The sequence below is a fragment of the Globicephala melas genome, chromosome 15 (assembly GCF_963455315.2).
Source record: "Globicephala melas chromosome 15, mGloMel1.2, whole genome shotgun sequence".
NCBI classification, from domain to species: Eukaryota; Metazoa; Chordata; class Mammalia; order Artiodactyla; family Delphinidae; genus Globicephala; species Globicephala melas.
This window is the reverse complement of record NC_083328.1, coordinates 23,183,894-23,199,645: the sequence shown is the minus strand read 5'-3', so window position 1 is coordinate 23,199,645 and position 15,752 is coordinate 23,183,894. Positions and strand designations below refer to the sequence as shown.

The 15,752-nt window shown below is 41.4% G+C and overlaps 1 protein-coding gene across 3 annotated transcripts in view; it reads right to left on the bottom strand.

Annotated features, from left to right (window-relative positions):
* TMC7 (transmembrane channel like 7) overlaps positions 1–15,752 on the bottom strand; it is a 50,558-nt gene that overhangs the window by 18,220 nt on the left and 16,586 nt on the right. For all 3 annotated transcript variants that reach the window (XM_030847121.3, XM_060284987.2, XM_030847125.2), the window contains 5 exons: positions 13,154–13,321; positions 9,517–9,599; positions 5,781–5,926; positions 1,971–2,118; positions 648–821 (listed from right to left, as the gene is read on the bottom strand). In XM_030847121.3, coding sequence (XP_030702981.2) covers positions 648–821; positions 1,971–2,118; positions 5,781–5,926; positions 9,517–9,599; positions 13,154–13,321 — 719 coding nt within the window. The remainder of the gene's footprint in view (positions 1–647; positions 822–1,970; positions 2,119–5,780; positions 5,927–9,516; positions 9,600–13,153; positions 13,322–15,752) is intronic.

Below are 15,752 nucleotides of genomic sequence, written 5' to 3'. Positions count from 1 at the left end.
GAATGTGAATGTGGTGAGCTACCCGGTACCATACAGAAGAAGACCACATTCTAAGGGTGGCAGAGCTACAAGATGGAAGGAACTTGGGCCCCTGATGATTGATTTCATGAAGCAGAGCCACTAGACCAACCTGGATTTTTATTTATTTATTTATTTAATTTGTTTCGGCTGTGCTGCAGGACGCGGGATCTTAATACCCCAACCAGGGACTGAATCCGTGCCCTCTGCAGTGGAAGCGTGGAATCTCAACCACTGGACTGCCAGGGAAGTCCCCAACTTGGTTTTTTTTTTTTTTTTCCCCCAACTTGGATTTTTAAAACCACTGTTATTTTAGGTAAACTGAGGCCCCAGATAGTAAGCTGTGCAGTTGGGGGTTAGATCCAGGCAGTCCAGCCTGGATTTGAACATTGTAAACTCCAGGAGGAGGAGGAACCCCAAACACTCTATTCTGGATGTTTTTTTCTTTTTTCTATTGCAAGTGGAAACTAGTCACTCTGATTTTAGGTTCTCTGTCATATCAGCCAAACTTATATCCCCATATGTAAAACAGAATGATGATAGTATCCACCTGAGAGGTTTGCGATACACTTAGCATACATAACGTCCAACGGGACTAAAAGTTAAATTGACTTTCACGGAGCACTTACTTTTTTCATGTGTTCTTGAGAGAATATAGTCGCTCTATAGATTGCATAAAAGCATGCCGCTAAAACGGCCAGCACGATGCAGTTCAAAAACAGTCTCAAAGAGTAAATCCGTATCGTTTCTTCTGAGGTCCTTTCTGCTATTTTCTGCCGTATTCTTTCTTCCTCCAGATCTGCCTGAGAACAAAAGAAAGCTCATTTGTGAGCACTGCGATGAAGGGATATTTAGGGGTGGAAACTGGGACTCACCGTCATACTCTCCCTCTCGATCTTTAAAGTTTCCTAAATATTCATCTCCCCCAGGGATACCCTCCTGGACCAAGCCCAACCAGTTTCCATGTCTCCTAAATGAAGGCAGACCTTCTATTTAAGATTGAAATTAAACTCCACAATAACTGTGAAAACAGAACTATAACCTATTCAGGACATTACCTATATGTTACTATTACCTATATGTTATTTCTTTAAACAAATAATACACTTCATTTGATTCCTTCCATCTCACTTCATTAAACTTTTGATATCATGTCTCCTCCTTTTTTCGGTGGGTTTGATCAAGATGCTATCTGTTACTCCTTTTCTCCTGATTAATCTGGAAATTCCGCTTTTTCATATTCTCTCCACTCCACCTTATTACCATAGCATTCTTAGTCCTATTTCTTCTGGTTTAAGAGATGTTTATGACAGGTTCTCATCAAGCAGAAAAATAACCGTACAAACTAACAAGGATCTACTGTATAGGACAGGGAACTCTACTCAATATTCTGTGATAACCTGTATGAGAAAAGAATCTAAAAAAGAATGAATATATGTATATGTACAACTGAATCACTTTGCCACACACCTGAAACTAACACAATATGGTAAATCAACTATACTCCAGTAAAATTTAAAAAAAAAAGAATAACAGTTTTCTTCAACTAGGATTAAAATAAGTTTTCTAAATTAAAATTTAGAAATTTTAGAAATTTAAAATTTAGAAATTTCTAATTTTAGAAATTAAAGAAATTTTAGAAATTAAAATTTAGAAATTTTAGAAATTTAAAATTTCTAAATTTTGTTTTAATTTTCTAAATGAAAACAAAAACAAAAAATAGTACAAGGTGATGGGGGAGAAGGGAAGATACTACATCTTTTCCCAGCCCCAGTTCACCAGCTTCATGCTTGGGGCTCAGGTGATCAACCCCAGGAAGTGGTTCTCTGCAAAAAGCTCTTGAAAACTACATAGGGCTACACAGCTAAGCACTGGGGACAGCCTGGCCCCCACCAGCTCCTTTGCAAGCTGTAACCCCACCTCCCGCCAAGAGAAAACTGAGTGGCACTCACGCGGAGCTCGTAGCGCAGGCTGCTGTGCTTCAGGTCCGCCACGCTGCGGCTGGTGATGCAGAAGTCCCAGCCCGCAAAGATCTTGTTGCAGTAACTCTGGAAGTGCTCCTCGCTCCGGATCAGATTGCTTTTGAACCCTTCCACCGACCTGGCCCCAAAACACGTTTATCGTTCTTATAAGAACAACAAAATACAGGCCCATGGATATGCTTTGTCTAAAATTTAAAAGTTACACACAGCTGCATCTTCCCCCCATTTTGACATGCTTGGTCAAGTTTTGGATCGTTCTAAATATGTGGCAGCTAACCAGGCATCTCCCTGTTGAGAATCACTTCCTTTCACCCATTCAGTGGCTTCTTTCACAGCTGGAATAAAATCCAAACTCTTTTAATACACCCTAGAGGTCCTGCGTGACCCTGCACGGCACCATCTTTCCTCCCATAGGGCCACTCTGCTGCAATGACAAAGGCTTTTTTCCTATCCATAAACACACGAACCTCTCCTCCAGCCTCAGGGTCTTTGCACTTGCAGTTCCCTCTGCCCTCTCCTCTTCCCACGGCTGCCTCCTTCTTATTCCTCAGGTTTCACTCAAATATCCCCTCCACAGATTCCCCACCATCCCATCTAAAGTTGTGACTCCTGCTTCCAGTCAGTCTCTTTAATTTCCTTCACAGCAATAACCTAATCTCCAATCATCTCATTTATGTGTTTACTGCTTGTAGCCCCTTACCCTGACTAAATTTTAAACTCCTTGAGGGCAGGTACCCTGGCTGTCTTCCCACCTTTATATCCGGAATGCCTGGATATAAATATGGCCACTTTCCATGGATACTGGATACATGGATACATGCATGAATAAATGACTTAAATAGTAAAATAACCAAATATTTAGCGAGCGCCTGTTTTGGTCAGATGCCACTCTGTTGCACAAGTTCATAATCATTACTCATTCAAATGCTTTCCTGGAAAAAAATACACTCTGGCACTTGACATAAAAACGTCAAATGCCACACACTCTGTAGACAAACCAGGGTATTTTTAGGATTTGCTACTGAGTTGTGAAGACAATAGAAATGAAAGGAATTAGAGCAATCAGTTGTTCTGCCAAAGGTTCACAGCAAAGAATTTATGTCAGAACCAGCTGGGGTGCTTTTCCAAAATGCAGACTCCCGGGTGATTTCATATCCTGAGATTTTTAATTCAGTAGGTCTCATGGGGGGGGGGTCCAGAAATATGCTATTTATAAAGCTCCATGGTCATTCTGAGGTCTCACCCCAATTGAATGGTCTGAGAAAGCTAAGATCTAGAGAAGGGAAAAAGTATTTCCCTAGATCCAAAGAGCTAGTGGCAGAACTGGGGCTAGTACAATGATGACGATGATGATGATGACGATGATGATGATGACGATGATGATTTTAATTTAATAAACGTCTAAGTGCCAGGCCCAGTACTAAGTTCTTCACCTGCCTTGTTTCAGTTAATCCTCCCAACAACCCTTCTAGGTGTGTGCATTTCACAGACAAAGAAAATGAGGTTCACCGAGGTGAAGCCACATTTGAACCTTGGTCTCTTGACCCCTAAGTCCACCCCCATTGCCACCCTGTAGCGCTTCCTCCTCTCCGGGTAGGCCGCTCCCCATTACTTCACAGCCACCCTCCCTGCAGGCTTCCCCACGAAGCAGTCAAGGCCCGGAGGTGCAGAAGCTTGAGCAGGACCCGGAGGAGGCTTCACTGTTCAGCTGATAAAGCTTCTTCTTCAGGGCCCCTTCCAAGGCCCCCGGAGCACCTCTAGCAATGTGTTCCTATGGTCTTGTTTTGATTTTTTATCATTTACAAAAGATACTTTCATGTTCTTTGTCTTACAGACAGCCCCTCCATACGGTCTACACTGCCGGTCCATAAAACTTGGATCTGCCCTTGCCGTGAGCGCACAACAGCAAAGCCAGAACCCCAATCAACCAACAGTTCTTTATTGAGCATCTCTCAGCCCTCAAAATGAGCCACGGCTCCTCCTTGCCAGTATGCTGCCCGTTTCTGTGGGGGATGGACACACACCAGTTCATTTTCGTCTCACAGATCCTGACTCAGGATACGAGTGCCCAGCTGGGCTCTGGGGTTTTCTCTGTGGTGGTGAACCCTGGTCTCCATGGAGGACAGACTCAGATGCCAAAACCGTGGTCTCTTCTACACCTGTGATAAGGAGCTTCACAGCCCCATGGCTTATAGCACTGCCCGGCTCTCACAGGCACAATGAAGTGGGTAAGAGAGGTGGCCATCCAAGCATTCCCCTTGGGGCAGAGACAGTAAGCCGTCCATCAGGAATGGGTGGTTCTCCTTTCATAGTGTAGCGCTAGTGCTGGGAAGCGGCTGCCAGCCAAGGACAACATTTCCCAGCCTCCCTTTCAGTGAGCCGTGGTCACGTGACTAAGCTCTAGCTGATGGAATGTGAGTGACGTTCATCACTCTCAGGCTGGGCCCAGAAACACTTACCACGTGATACTCCTCCAAGGTCGTTTTCCCTTCCAGCCCTCAAGAGGAACAGCTTAAAAAGCCACATGCTGATGATGGCTGAGCTGCAGTCAACTTGAGTCCCAGCAGGACTGAGAAGGACTCTTCCGCACTAACCTGCGGCCCACTAAGAACTTCATGGGAGAAAGATTTACAACTTCTATCGTGTTGGGCCACTGTACTTTAGGGGATAGTTGTTTGTTAAAGTAATTTAAAGTAATTAATAATCCTCACTTTTCTTGGGAATTGGCACCTCCCACTAAAATGTCTGTCTACCACGTGAAATGCCACATTCTCATATGACCCTAACCCACTGGCCACAACTGAAGGGTCAGAATTGGGTACCTGAATGAAGCAGAGCCAGCAAGTCTCTTCAAAGGATTTCTGAGCCTGTGACCCTGGGAGTACACATAAGGAAGATGCCACCAGAAGAATCAGAGATGCAGGAGCCCTTGCTTTGGGTTGTTTTGAATCCATTCCTATATCCTTGTCCTTCCTGTAATTTGGACTTTCCTCCCTTCCTTGGTTCTCTCAGCCACTCAATTCCCCTTTAGCCCAGTTAGTCAGAGCTGGGTTTCTGCCACTCGCAACCCAGTAGAGACCTGGTTAGCATATATACCGGATCAAAGATAAGGTTGGTGGGACTTCCCTGGTGGCACAGTGGTTGAGAGTCCGCTTGCCAATGCAGGGGACACGGGTTCGAGCTCTGGTCCAGGAAGATCCCACATGCCGCGGAGCAGCTGGGCCCGTGTGCCACAACTACTGAGCCTGTGCTCTAGAGTCCATGAGCCACAACTACTGAGTCCACGTGCCACAACTACTGAAGCCCACGCACCTAGAGCCTGTGCTCCGCAACAGGAGAAGCCACCACAATGGGAAGCCCACGCACTGCAACGAAGAGTAGCCCCCACTCGCCGCAACTAGAGAAAGCCTGTGCACAGCAACTAAGACCCAACGCAAATATAAATAAATAAATAAATAAATAATAAATTTTAAAAAATAAAGGGCTTAGGCTTGATAGATTTAAAAAGAAAAAACAAAGATAAGGTCGGCAGAATGGTACTGGCAAATGTGTTCACTGATGATTGACTGAAGACTCTGGGCTGCTAGTCCAGCTCCCAGATGCTGCCCCCATCCTCCAGGTGTCCACAGCCTCCAACACACTCACAAACCTTTTTCCACAGAGCTTAGCCCTGCACTCTGCTCATCCTTTGGGCAATGGCTCTTGGAGTCCACGGACCTCCACGAGACTCCAGCCATCAAGAATAATTCAAAGAGAACATAATGACAAGATAAACTTTACCTTTTCACTATCCAAAGAAGGCTCAGGGCCAGGTAGGCAACTGTGCTTAACACATAAGCCAGAGGCAGATCATAGATGAAGTTCTGAAATTTCACCCCGTCAATGGTGTAATGTCCATAAAAGAGGCAGGTGTCCTCCAGGAAACCCTGAAACAAAGCCAAGGGCATGAGGTCAGATTAGTGAGTTGACTGCAGGGAACCAGGAAACCAGTCTCTGCCTCAAGGAACTCACATTCCAGTGTCACTGTTCATCCCTGAATTCCCCAGAGGCTGGAAAAATTCCAGATTTGCAGCAACATGGATACAACTAGAGATTATCATGCTAAGTGAAGTCAGACAGAGAAAGATAAATACCACATGATATCACATATGTGACATCTAAAATATGACACAAATGAACCTATTTATGAAACAGAAATAGAGTCGTGGACATAGAGAACAGACTGGTGGTTGCCAAGGAGGAGGAGGTTGGGAGAGGGATGGAGTGGAAGGCTGGGTTAGCAGATGCAAACTATTACATATAGAATAGATAAACAACAAGGTCCTACTGTATAGCACAGAGAACTATATTCAATATCCTATGAAAAACCATAATGGAAAAGAATATAAAAAAAAAGGGCGTATACGTGTGTGTGTATATATATGTGTATATATATCTGAATCACTTTGCCCTACAGCAGTAATTAACACAGCACTGTAAATCAACTATACTTCAATTTAAAAAAATAAATTAATTTTAAAAATAATTTAGCCCAATTTAAAAAAATGAAAAAAAAATCCATAGATATATGAGGTGCTCAACTAGAGTTTGGGGAATAAAGCACAGATAAAGCCTGAGCATTAAAAATACACAGGGGGGCTTCCCTGGTGGCACAGCAGTGCCCTCTGTCCCACATGCCGCGGAGCGGCTGGGCCCGTGAGCCATGGCCGCTGAGCCTGTGTGTCTGGAGCCTGTGCTCCGCAATGGGAGAGGCCACAACAGTGAGAGGCCCACGTACCGCAAAAAAAAAAAAAAAAAAAAAGAAGTCCATATAAGTGCACAAGAAAGGTTGAGAAAGATATGAACCATGGTGTTAAAGGATTGGTGGTCTCTGGGAAGAGGTAATTTTATTTTTTACTCTATAAGTCTTATATTTTTATGATAACCCTGTATTCTTATACTGAGCACTTAAGTAAATTTTTAATAGAAAAACAAACATGTAGAAACAGAAGACTCCATCTTTTCTTTAACCCTCCTGAAGCTGGGGCACACAGGCCATAAAACTTGCCCAACTGTACAAAACATGTTTTTATTGCCCCAGGTTGGTGTCAGGACTGTCATCAATCTCTCCTACAAAATAAAGTTACATCACAGGACAAAGGTCCACTGGGCCTGGAAAATAATTTCTCTGATACGATCATGAGCTTGCCTCAATTGTTTTCAGCAAAGACAAGCCACTGCTTAATCTCTCTGGCCAGCTCCCTCTTGGGCCTATCATTAAAATTTATATGTGACATGATAAAGGTTATTAGCTAAAACTACTATAGTAATCATATTACAATATATAAAGGTATCAAACCAACATGTACATCCTCAAACGTATACAGTGTTATATGTCAATCACATCTCAATTTTTAAAAAAAACACACACGTAAAAGATGTAAGAATGCTACTTACTTGCTATGTTGAGGACTGTTTTTCAGTGCATAAATGTGATACGCATACTGTAATGCATTAGTGAAGATTTTAAAAACAGGAAAAAAGATGGTTGTAAAAGTGCTACTTGCTCAATATGTTCAGAATACTTTTATTTTAGTCAAGGCATGGGATGTCGACTCTGTAATGTGTGTAGAAAAGTTTTTAAAATTCAGTGTGAGAGAGAAGTTGTAAGACTGCTACAGACTTGCAACCCACATGGAGAACAGAACCCTGCTATTTCCATGAATGGATGTGACAGTCATTTTGTAATACATATAGAAATGTGTAAAAACACTTGTAAGACATATGCTGAAGTGGTATTTGCTTGCTACATAGAAAACCCTGTTCAGCGAGTGGCTGTTTTGTTCATTCTATAAACATGAACAGAAGTGTTTAAAAACACATGAAAAATATGTGTAAGGCTGCTACTTGCTTGCATGGGTGAGAACAGTGATATTACAGGGAATGTACATGATGGCCATTCTGTAATGCATGTAGAATGGTTTTAAAAACACATATTGAAAACAAATAAATTGAAATTAACAACAATAAAATTTAATTAAAATTCAGTTTCTTGGTCACATTAGCCACATTTCAAGTGCTTAAGAGTTAGTGGCTGTCGAATTTCACAGTACAGATACAGAACATTTTTATCACTGTAGAAAATTCATTCTTTGGGGCAGGGCTGTTTTTTATCATGCATAGTTTATTGAACATTTATGATCAACTGCATCTAAGTCTCCTGTGAAATCTTTCCTATAATGAAGAAGATCATGGTGTGCGGTGACCTACAACAAGGAACTTCTCTCATGGGACGTGACCTAAAGAAATGGGGCTAACAGCAGTTCTGGGATTTGCTCTCACTAGCATGTGACCTTGGGTGAGTCACTGGCTTTCTTTTCTCCTTGCGTAGTTTGCAAGCTTCAGTTTTTTCATTTGTATAGTGGACATTTTAACACCCACCTGACGATTCCTCTCAGTTGTTCTGAGGAAAACATGAGATCAGAGATGTAAAATCCACTTTTTCAAAACCAAATGCAGTGGACAAATTCGATGCTTTCTATCTATCGATTCAGAAATGTTCAATAGCATGGCATTTTAATACCAGTAACTTTCAGAAAGGTATTTTTATATACTTGTATTTTTTAAAACATCTAAAGGAGGGGTTCTCAACCTGGGATACTTTTGGTCCCCAGGAAACATCTGGCATGTCTGGAGACATGTTTGCTTGTCACAGCAGCGGGGCTGCTACCGGCATCTAGTGGATGGAGGCCAGGGATGCTGTAAACACCCTCCAGTGCACAGGACAGGCCCACAGCAAAGGAGTGTCGGGTCCAAGGTTGAGAAGCCCTAGTCTAGAAGGCAGAGACACCACTTTTCATAGCTGCAATCTTATTTGCTGAAAAAAAGTGTGATTAAAAAAATGAAAGCACACACACAAAAACATTTTTTAGAATAAAGAAGAATTTAAAACGTTTGGAACTACTACAGGAAGGATGAGATTAATTCTACGTTAGAGCAGCAGGGTTAACCTGGGATTAATAGACTTTTAAGGGATTTCAGGGACTGCGTATGTGTGTGCACAAGTGCGGCGTGTGCATGTGCACATGTAAGGGCATGTATGCACGTGTGTACCACGCACACCTGCGTGTGTAATTGCTGGGAAGAGGAGTCACAGCTTTCATCCAGGTGGTCTAGGATTACAATATGTTAAGGTCTTTCAGTGTCAGAGAAGTTAAATAAATTCTATCTGGGTTTATTTTCACGGAAACTTCTTTCTACAGGGGAACTCAGATCTTGTTGCAGGTCAATACAAAGGGGGCAGGAATCAGGAAAAGGCCAAGGGCTGAAAGTGACAAAATACATTTCCTGTACATCTTAGCAGGGGCGGATGAACATTATCCTTGCCGATAAGGTCACTGCAAATCCTGTTTTCTTTCACTGGTACCTGTGTCAACACTCGTGTTTGATTCTCACTGCAGACATTCAGGAACCTGGTCTTTAAATTAACCTATTTCAGTATTGAGGGTCCAAATCCAGAATTATGTTAAATACTTACAGTGCCAGAAAGCAAGTCTATGATATAACTGTAAAAGTAAATGAGTCCAGAACTACTTATTGGATACACTGTGCATTGAATATCTGTAAAAAACAAAAACAAGAACGTCAGTAGAAATAGCTTCAGTCTCTATAACTTGTCTATCATAATTTGTGTATATATGCTTGTATATGTATATACATTTAGATGTCATATACAATTATATATGGATATGTTTGTGAATCTGTGATTTTCTATTTGCAATCTAAACGCCAGTGCACCAAGTACAGTACCATTTTCCCCTTTCACTATTCTCTAAATACCTGGGATATATGTTTTTTCTATACGTTTCCTATATGGGTCTAATAACAGCACAGGCTTTCTGATTGTATTAGTATTTTACGTTTTGGGGTTCATGTTTGCACATGTTTTGGAAGATGTGGTCGATAAAATTATTATTCCATTTTAACCAATCCAGTTTTAAAAGATCTCTACATGTGTGTAAATTAACAAGCAGTTTCACTTAAAAAAAAACATATGTTTACCTACATATAATTGACCAAGAAAATTTTTGAACAGCAATTTTAGTGACACTACATTATGCTAGAACAACTAATTCACTTCCTCTGTGTCAGTCAGCTATTGCTGTATAACAACCTTAAAGTCTCAAATTATTTAACCGCCAAACATTTATTTTCTCCTTCATGGATCTACAGTTTGAGTTCACTCAGCTGATTCAGGCTAAGCCAGGATGGACACCAGGCTCCCAGTTGGGCTGAGGTCTGCTCTACATGATTTCACTCTGGGACCAGACTGGAGAGGCAGTGGCTACCTGGGGGGGATGCTCTCCTCATGGCTCTTCTCATAAGGCAGGCCAACCACATAAAGCCATTTCAAACTAATACTCCACTAGACAAAAGAAGTCACATGGCCAAGAGCAATATCAATGGGGGCAGAAAGTATTCTCTGCTCACAGTGGGAAGCTTTGCAAAGTTACAATTACAGGGGAGTGACAAACTGGGGAAAATAATCCAATGTACTATCCCTTCTCTGGACCTTAGTTTCCCCTTTGTTAAAATAAGAGAGTTGAACCAGTTCCTCCAAGGCCAATTCCAGCTCTGCCATTTTATAATCCTGACATGTGTGTTCACTTATTCATTCAACAAACACTTCTTAATTACTATGCACCAGGTACATGCTGGAGATAAAATGATGAGTAAGAAATAGTTCCTGCCATCAAGTGGTAGAAAGGATAAGTAGAAGTTAGGTGTATATAAGGTGCTCAAATGGTTGTATGAACACAGTATTAGAGGCAAAGAGGAGGGAGACAGTCACTATTTGGAGCAGAGTCAGGAAGATGGAAAGAGACAGCTGCCACTCTGCTCCTCACTCACTGTCCTCAAGCCTAGAGGTCGGCAAACTATGGTCCTTGTGCCAAATCTGGCCAGCTGCCTTTTTTTGTTAATACCGTGTTATCGGAACACAGCTATGCCCATTTGGGACGTTTCTCCGTGGTCACTTTTGTGCCACAATGGCAGTACTGAATAGTTGCAACAGAGACCATATGGCCTGCCAAGCCTAAAATATTGACTATCTGGCCCTTTCCAGGAACGTGTCCACCAGCCACACCTGGCTTTTCATTTCTCTAATATGCTGAGTTATTCCCAGCTCTGAACCTTTGCAGATGCTGTTCCTCTGCATGAAGAAGCTTCCCCGAGCTCTCCAACAGCTGCCTTCTCCTTGTCCTCCTGGGCTCGCCTGACATATCCCTGCCTTCACAGAGGGCTTGGGGCACCCCTCAGCCTCCAGTGTCCTGGTGTCTGACCTCTCAGCACCTTATCCTTTCCCCTCCCCCAGAGGCAAATTCATAGCTTATATACCTCTTCATGTGGTCCCTTCCTAACGTCCATCCTCTGCTATAGTGCAGTACCCTGTGGTGGTCCCTGCTGTAGCCCCAGGGCCTGGCTCAGGGCCCAGCACACAGCAGGTGCTCAATAAACACTTGTTGAAGGAACGGAGAAGGGAAGTGAGAAGAGGAAGAAAGGGACTTCTGACCCTTATCTTAAGGGACAAAGTTTACTAGGTAAGTCGAAAAAAAAAGCATGTGCAGGAGGACAATGCAGTCAGAGGAAATAATGAGGAAAAAGAAGAGATGCGTGGTGTCCACGCTCAGAGTCCAGCTTCATTTCCTCCAAGAGCGTGGCCTCCCTCCGCCCAAGGCCCTGCTCACGGCTAAAGGGAGAACTGAACAGGCAGTGATGTCTAGTGAGACAGAATAGCATTCAGTTCTTCTAGAAAGAAATAATACTAAAAAAAAAAAAAAAGCTGCATTTATTGAGCACTTTCCATGGGCAAAGCACTGTATTATATTAGTTAATATTCATTTAAAAATTATGAGTATTGCTTAATCATTACTTACACTTAAGTTTTCTGTATTAAATAATATAGAATTTATATTATTGTTTTCAATTATTTGTACTTTAAATAATAAGTATTTATTATCTTTTAATGAGCTAAGTATTAAATAGTGTAGTACAACATTATTTGAATAATGAAACAATTGTCTCACTAGTTAAATCATCACCTTCATTCTACGGATAAGGAAAATGAGGCTCACAAAATCTAATCAACTAACAGAGCTGGGCCTTGAAACCGAACCCAGGGTTTTCACACAGCAGCAGGAGATATTTATCTGTGACATGGACATATTAGAAAATGAGAAGGCAGCACTGGGCATGCAGTAGGCACTCAAAAAGTCAGCGTTTCCACGTTATTCTTATTTGATTTTTAAGTGTAATAGAATTAAAACAAAAACAAATATGATGAGGAGGAATGTTTAGAGCCACAGAAGTGACTGCAGACGGGGCATTCTTCTGGGGAAAGGAGTCATGTGATAGAAGCAGGAGGTTTCCACTTCCAGCTCCTAGCACAGAGCCTGGTACTAGAGGGTGGTAAATAAACATCTCTGGAATGACAGAAATTATCCCCATTTGAAAAAACAGGATGCCCAGACCTGACTTACACTGAGAATTCAGTAAGAAAACACAGGTCCATTACCTGCCATAGCGTCTGGCAGATGACTGATGTTTAATAAACAGCAGCCTGAGCATCACCATTAACGGAGATAAAAGCCTTGAAATAAAAGCTTGAAATGAAGTCACTGGAGTCGACTGTATTACGTTTACTAAATAGTCCACTTCCCCACCCTGCATTGCTCCTCCCAAACGCCTTGCTGAACCCAGGAGTGGCGAGTTACTTGCACTGGCTAGTAAGGTGTGGCGAAAAGGATGTGTGTCATCTCCAGGCAGAAGCATCAGAAGCCAGCACATGTTTGCCATGGCTCTTTTTCCTTTGGACATCGCGACTATCAATGGTGCAGAGAGAGGCTGCTCCCTCAGCTTGGGCTCCAGAGTGAAGACAACATGGAACAAAGCCACCACCAAACACTGATGGACATACAGTGTGAGCAAGAAAGAAACATTTGTGGTTACTGGGTGCTGAGTTATGGGGTCATTTGTTTCTGCAGCATAACCTAGCCTATCCTGACTAATACAGTCACCCAAGACTTAGATTATAAAGATTGCTAGAGAAAGAAGCATTGTAGCTAGGTACACAATGAAAAGAACACTCCTCATGGCAAATCAGGCCTTACACTCACCCGCGCCTTTGGATGGAATGAGCACAAAGCTGCTGTTGGTGATCTTGTATCTGGTGAGCAAGACTGGGAGCAAAACCAGCATAAAGATGATCAGAAATATCACCAAATTCAGCAATACCAGAAACCGTAAGAAGGAGAAGTAGGACTGAATTCCAGTGCCAAATTTCCCTGGAAAAAAGGAATCCAGACATCACTGACCAGGAGTATTGATACAGTACCCACTGTAGGTTCAATCAGCCACAGAGGGCTGAACTGAAATTGGAGGCTCTTAGTGGGGGAGGGAGGAAGAATAATTTCAAGGCTCTACTTGAAATTATTAAGTTTAAACTTTCACATGTAAATCTACAATCACTCTTAAATCAATAATTTGAGATGGTGTGAGAGAGGGCTCAATATTTTCTCATAGGAATATCTAATGGACTATATCTAATGGACTATCTAATGGACTCAGCGCCATTTATTGAAAAGGCTATCCTTTCCCTAGTTAATTGCAATAGTGCTTTTGTAATTGACTATATATTTATGGACCTGTTTCTGAATTCCCTCTTCTGTTCTATGGGTCTATTTGTCTATCTTTGCACCAATACCAGAACTGTCTCATTATTGCAGATACAATAATACTTGATATATGGTGCTCTAAGTCTTTAGGCTTTCTTCTTCCTCAGGCATCCTTGGTCCTCTGCATTTCTATATAAATTTTAGAATCAGCATATTCATTTTCACACATACACACATGCACGCATGTGCAAAATGTGCTGAGATTCGGACTGGGATTACATGGAATATACAGGTCAGTTTGAGAACAAGTGACATCTTTACAATATTGAGTCTCTGATCCGTGAACATGGTATATTTAGGTTCTTTAATTTCTCTCAACAATATTTTATAGTTTTCTGTGCAGAATTATTTCACATAGTTCTTTAGATGTATTCCTAGGTGCAATGATACTACAGTATAACTTATTTTTTAAATGTTTGTTGCTGGTATATAGAAATACAGTTGGTTATATATATATAGATCTTATATCTAGCAACCTTGCCAAAGTTGCCTCAATTCTAATAGTTTGTCTTTTTTGTTTTCTACAAATAAATCATGTCATCTGCAAAAAAAAAGAGACAACTTATTTCTTCCTTTCTGGTCATTGACCCTTTTTTTCCCATCATTGTACATTGGCTAGGACTTCCAGAACAATGCTGAATAGAATCTGTGATAATTAGAAGTCTTTTCCTCATTCTCAATCTTAGAAGAAAAGCTTTCAATATTTCACCATTAAGTATGATGTGTGCTATACAATGTTTATAGATATTTTTTCCCAGATTAAGAAAGCTCCTGGGAATTCCCTGGCGGTCCAGTGGTTAGGACTTAGCTCTTTCACATTGTGGTGCCCTGGGTTCAATCCCTGGTTGGGGAACTAAGATCCCACAAGCCACACAGTGTGGCCAAAAAAACAAAAAACAAAACAAAAAGAAACAACAAAAAAAAGAAGGCTCCCATCTATTTCTTATTTGCTGAGAATGAGAACTGAATTTCACCAATGCTTTTTCTGCATCAGTTGGGTTAATCATATAATTTTTTTCCTTTATTCTGTTAAGGTAGTGAATTACATTCATTGATTTTTCAAATAGAAAACAAACCTTCCACCAAATAATGATTAAATTACTAAGGACAGACAGAAAGCACTCAAAGAATAAGGATGTCTGCTTGTTCTTGGTGCAGGCAAAGAACTTATATTCTGAGACTGAAGATGTGTGACCCACAATCTTTTCTTCTCTCCTTGACAGAGGTAAGGAGCTTAACTATCAATCCTTCACTTCCTGTCAGATGAGTACCTAGTCAGCCAAGAAATCACAGGATTGGAGTCACTGAAGAGAAAATCAAGGGCCCAGTTCCATGGGGAGAAACTACCTTCCAACACATAAGCCACTTTATGAATGAAAATCTTCATAAAAGCCACCACTTAACAAGAGAGGAATCTGGGCACGGTGGCTAAAACCTTGGGTCCTGAAGCTTGACTGCCTGGGTTCAAATTCTGGGTCTGCCTTGTTCTAACCAATGAACTTGGGCAAGTGTTTTAATCTCTCTGAACCACGCAAATGATAAATGCCTATGTGAAAAATGGGTTCTTGTGAGGGTCAACGGAGACCATATGAGTAAAATGTTGAACACAATGCCCAGTTCACAGTGAAGCCTCAATAAAGGTTAGCTTTTATTATTTTTTGCTCCAAAGATAATGTTCACTTAAACTTCTAAAGTGGATGGTTGAAGTTCTAAGTTTCTAATGAATCCCCCCCTGGAAATAAGTTTACATTCTCCCAATAAAACAACTAAAAAAGTTCATTGAATAGATTACCACTGGTATTTTATAGGTTTTAAAATAGTAATAATGGGGGCAATAAATTTTTTCACATATCCTGCCATGGTCCTTACAAACATCACAAAATTTCCATTTCAGCAGTTTTGAGGAGAAGCTTGTAAATTGTTTTGCTTTCTAGTAGAAACCGGGTAATCCTAAAAGGTATTTTCCCCCTGGCTCAGTTATGTCACCCAAATGTTTAATTTTTTTTTTCTGATTTTACATTTTGTCATAACTTCCAATTTT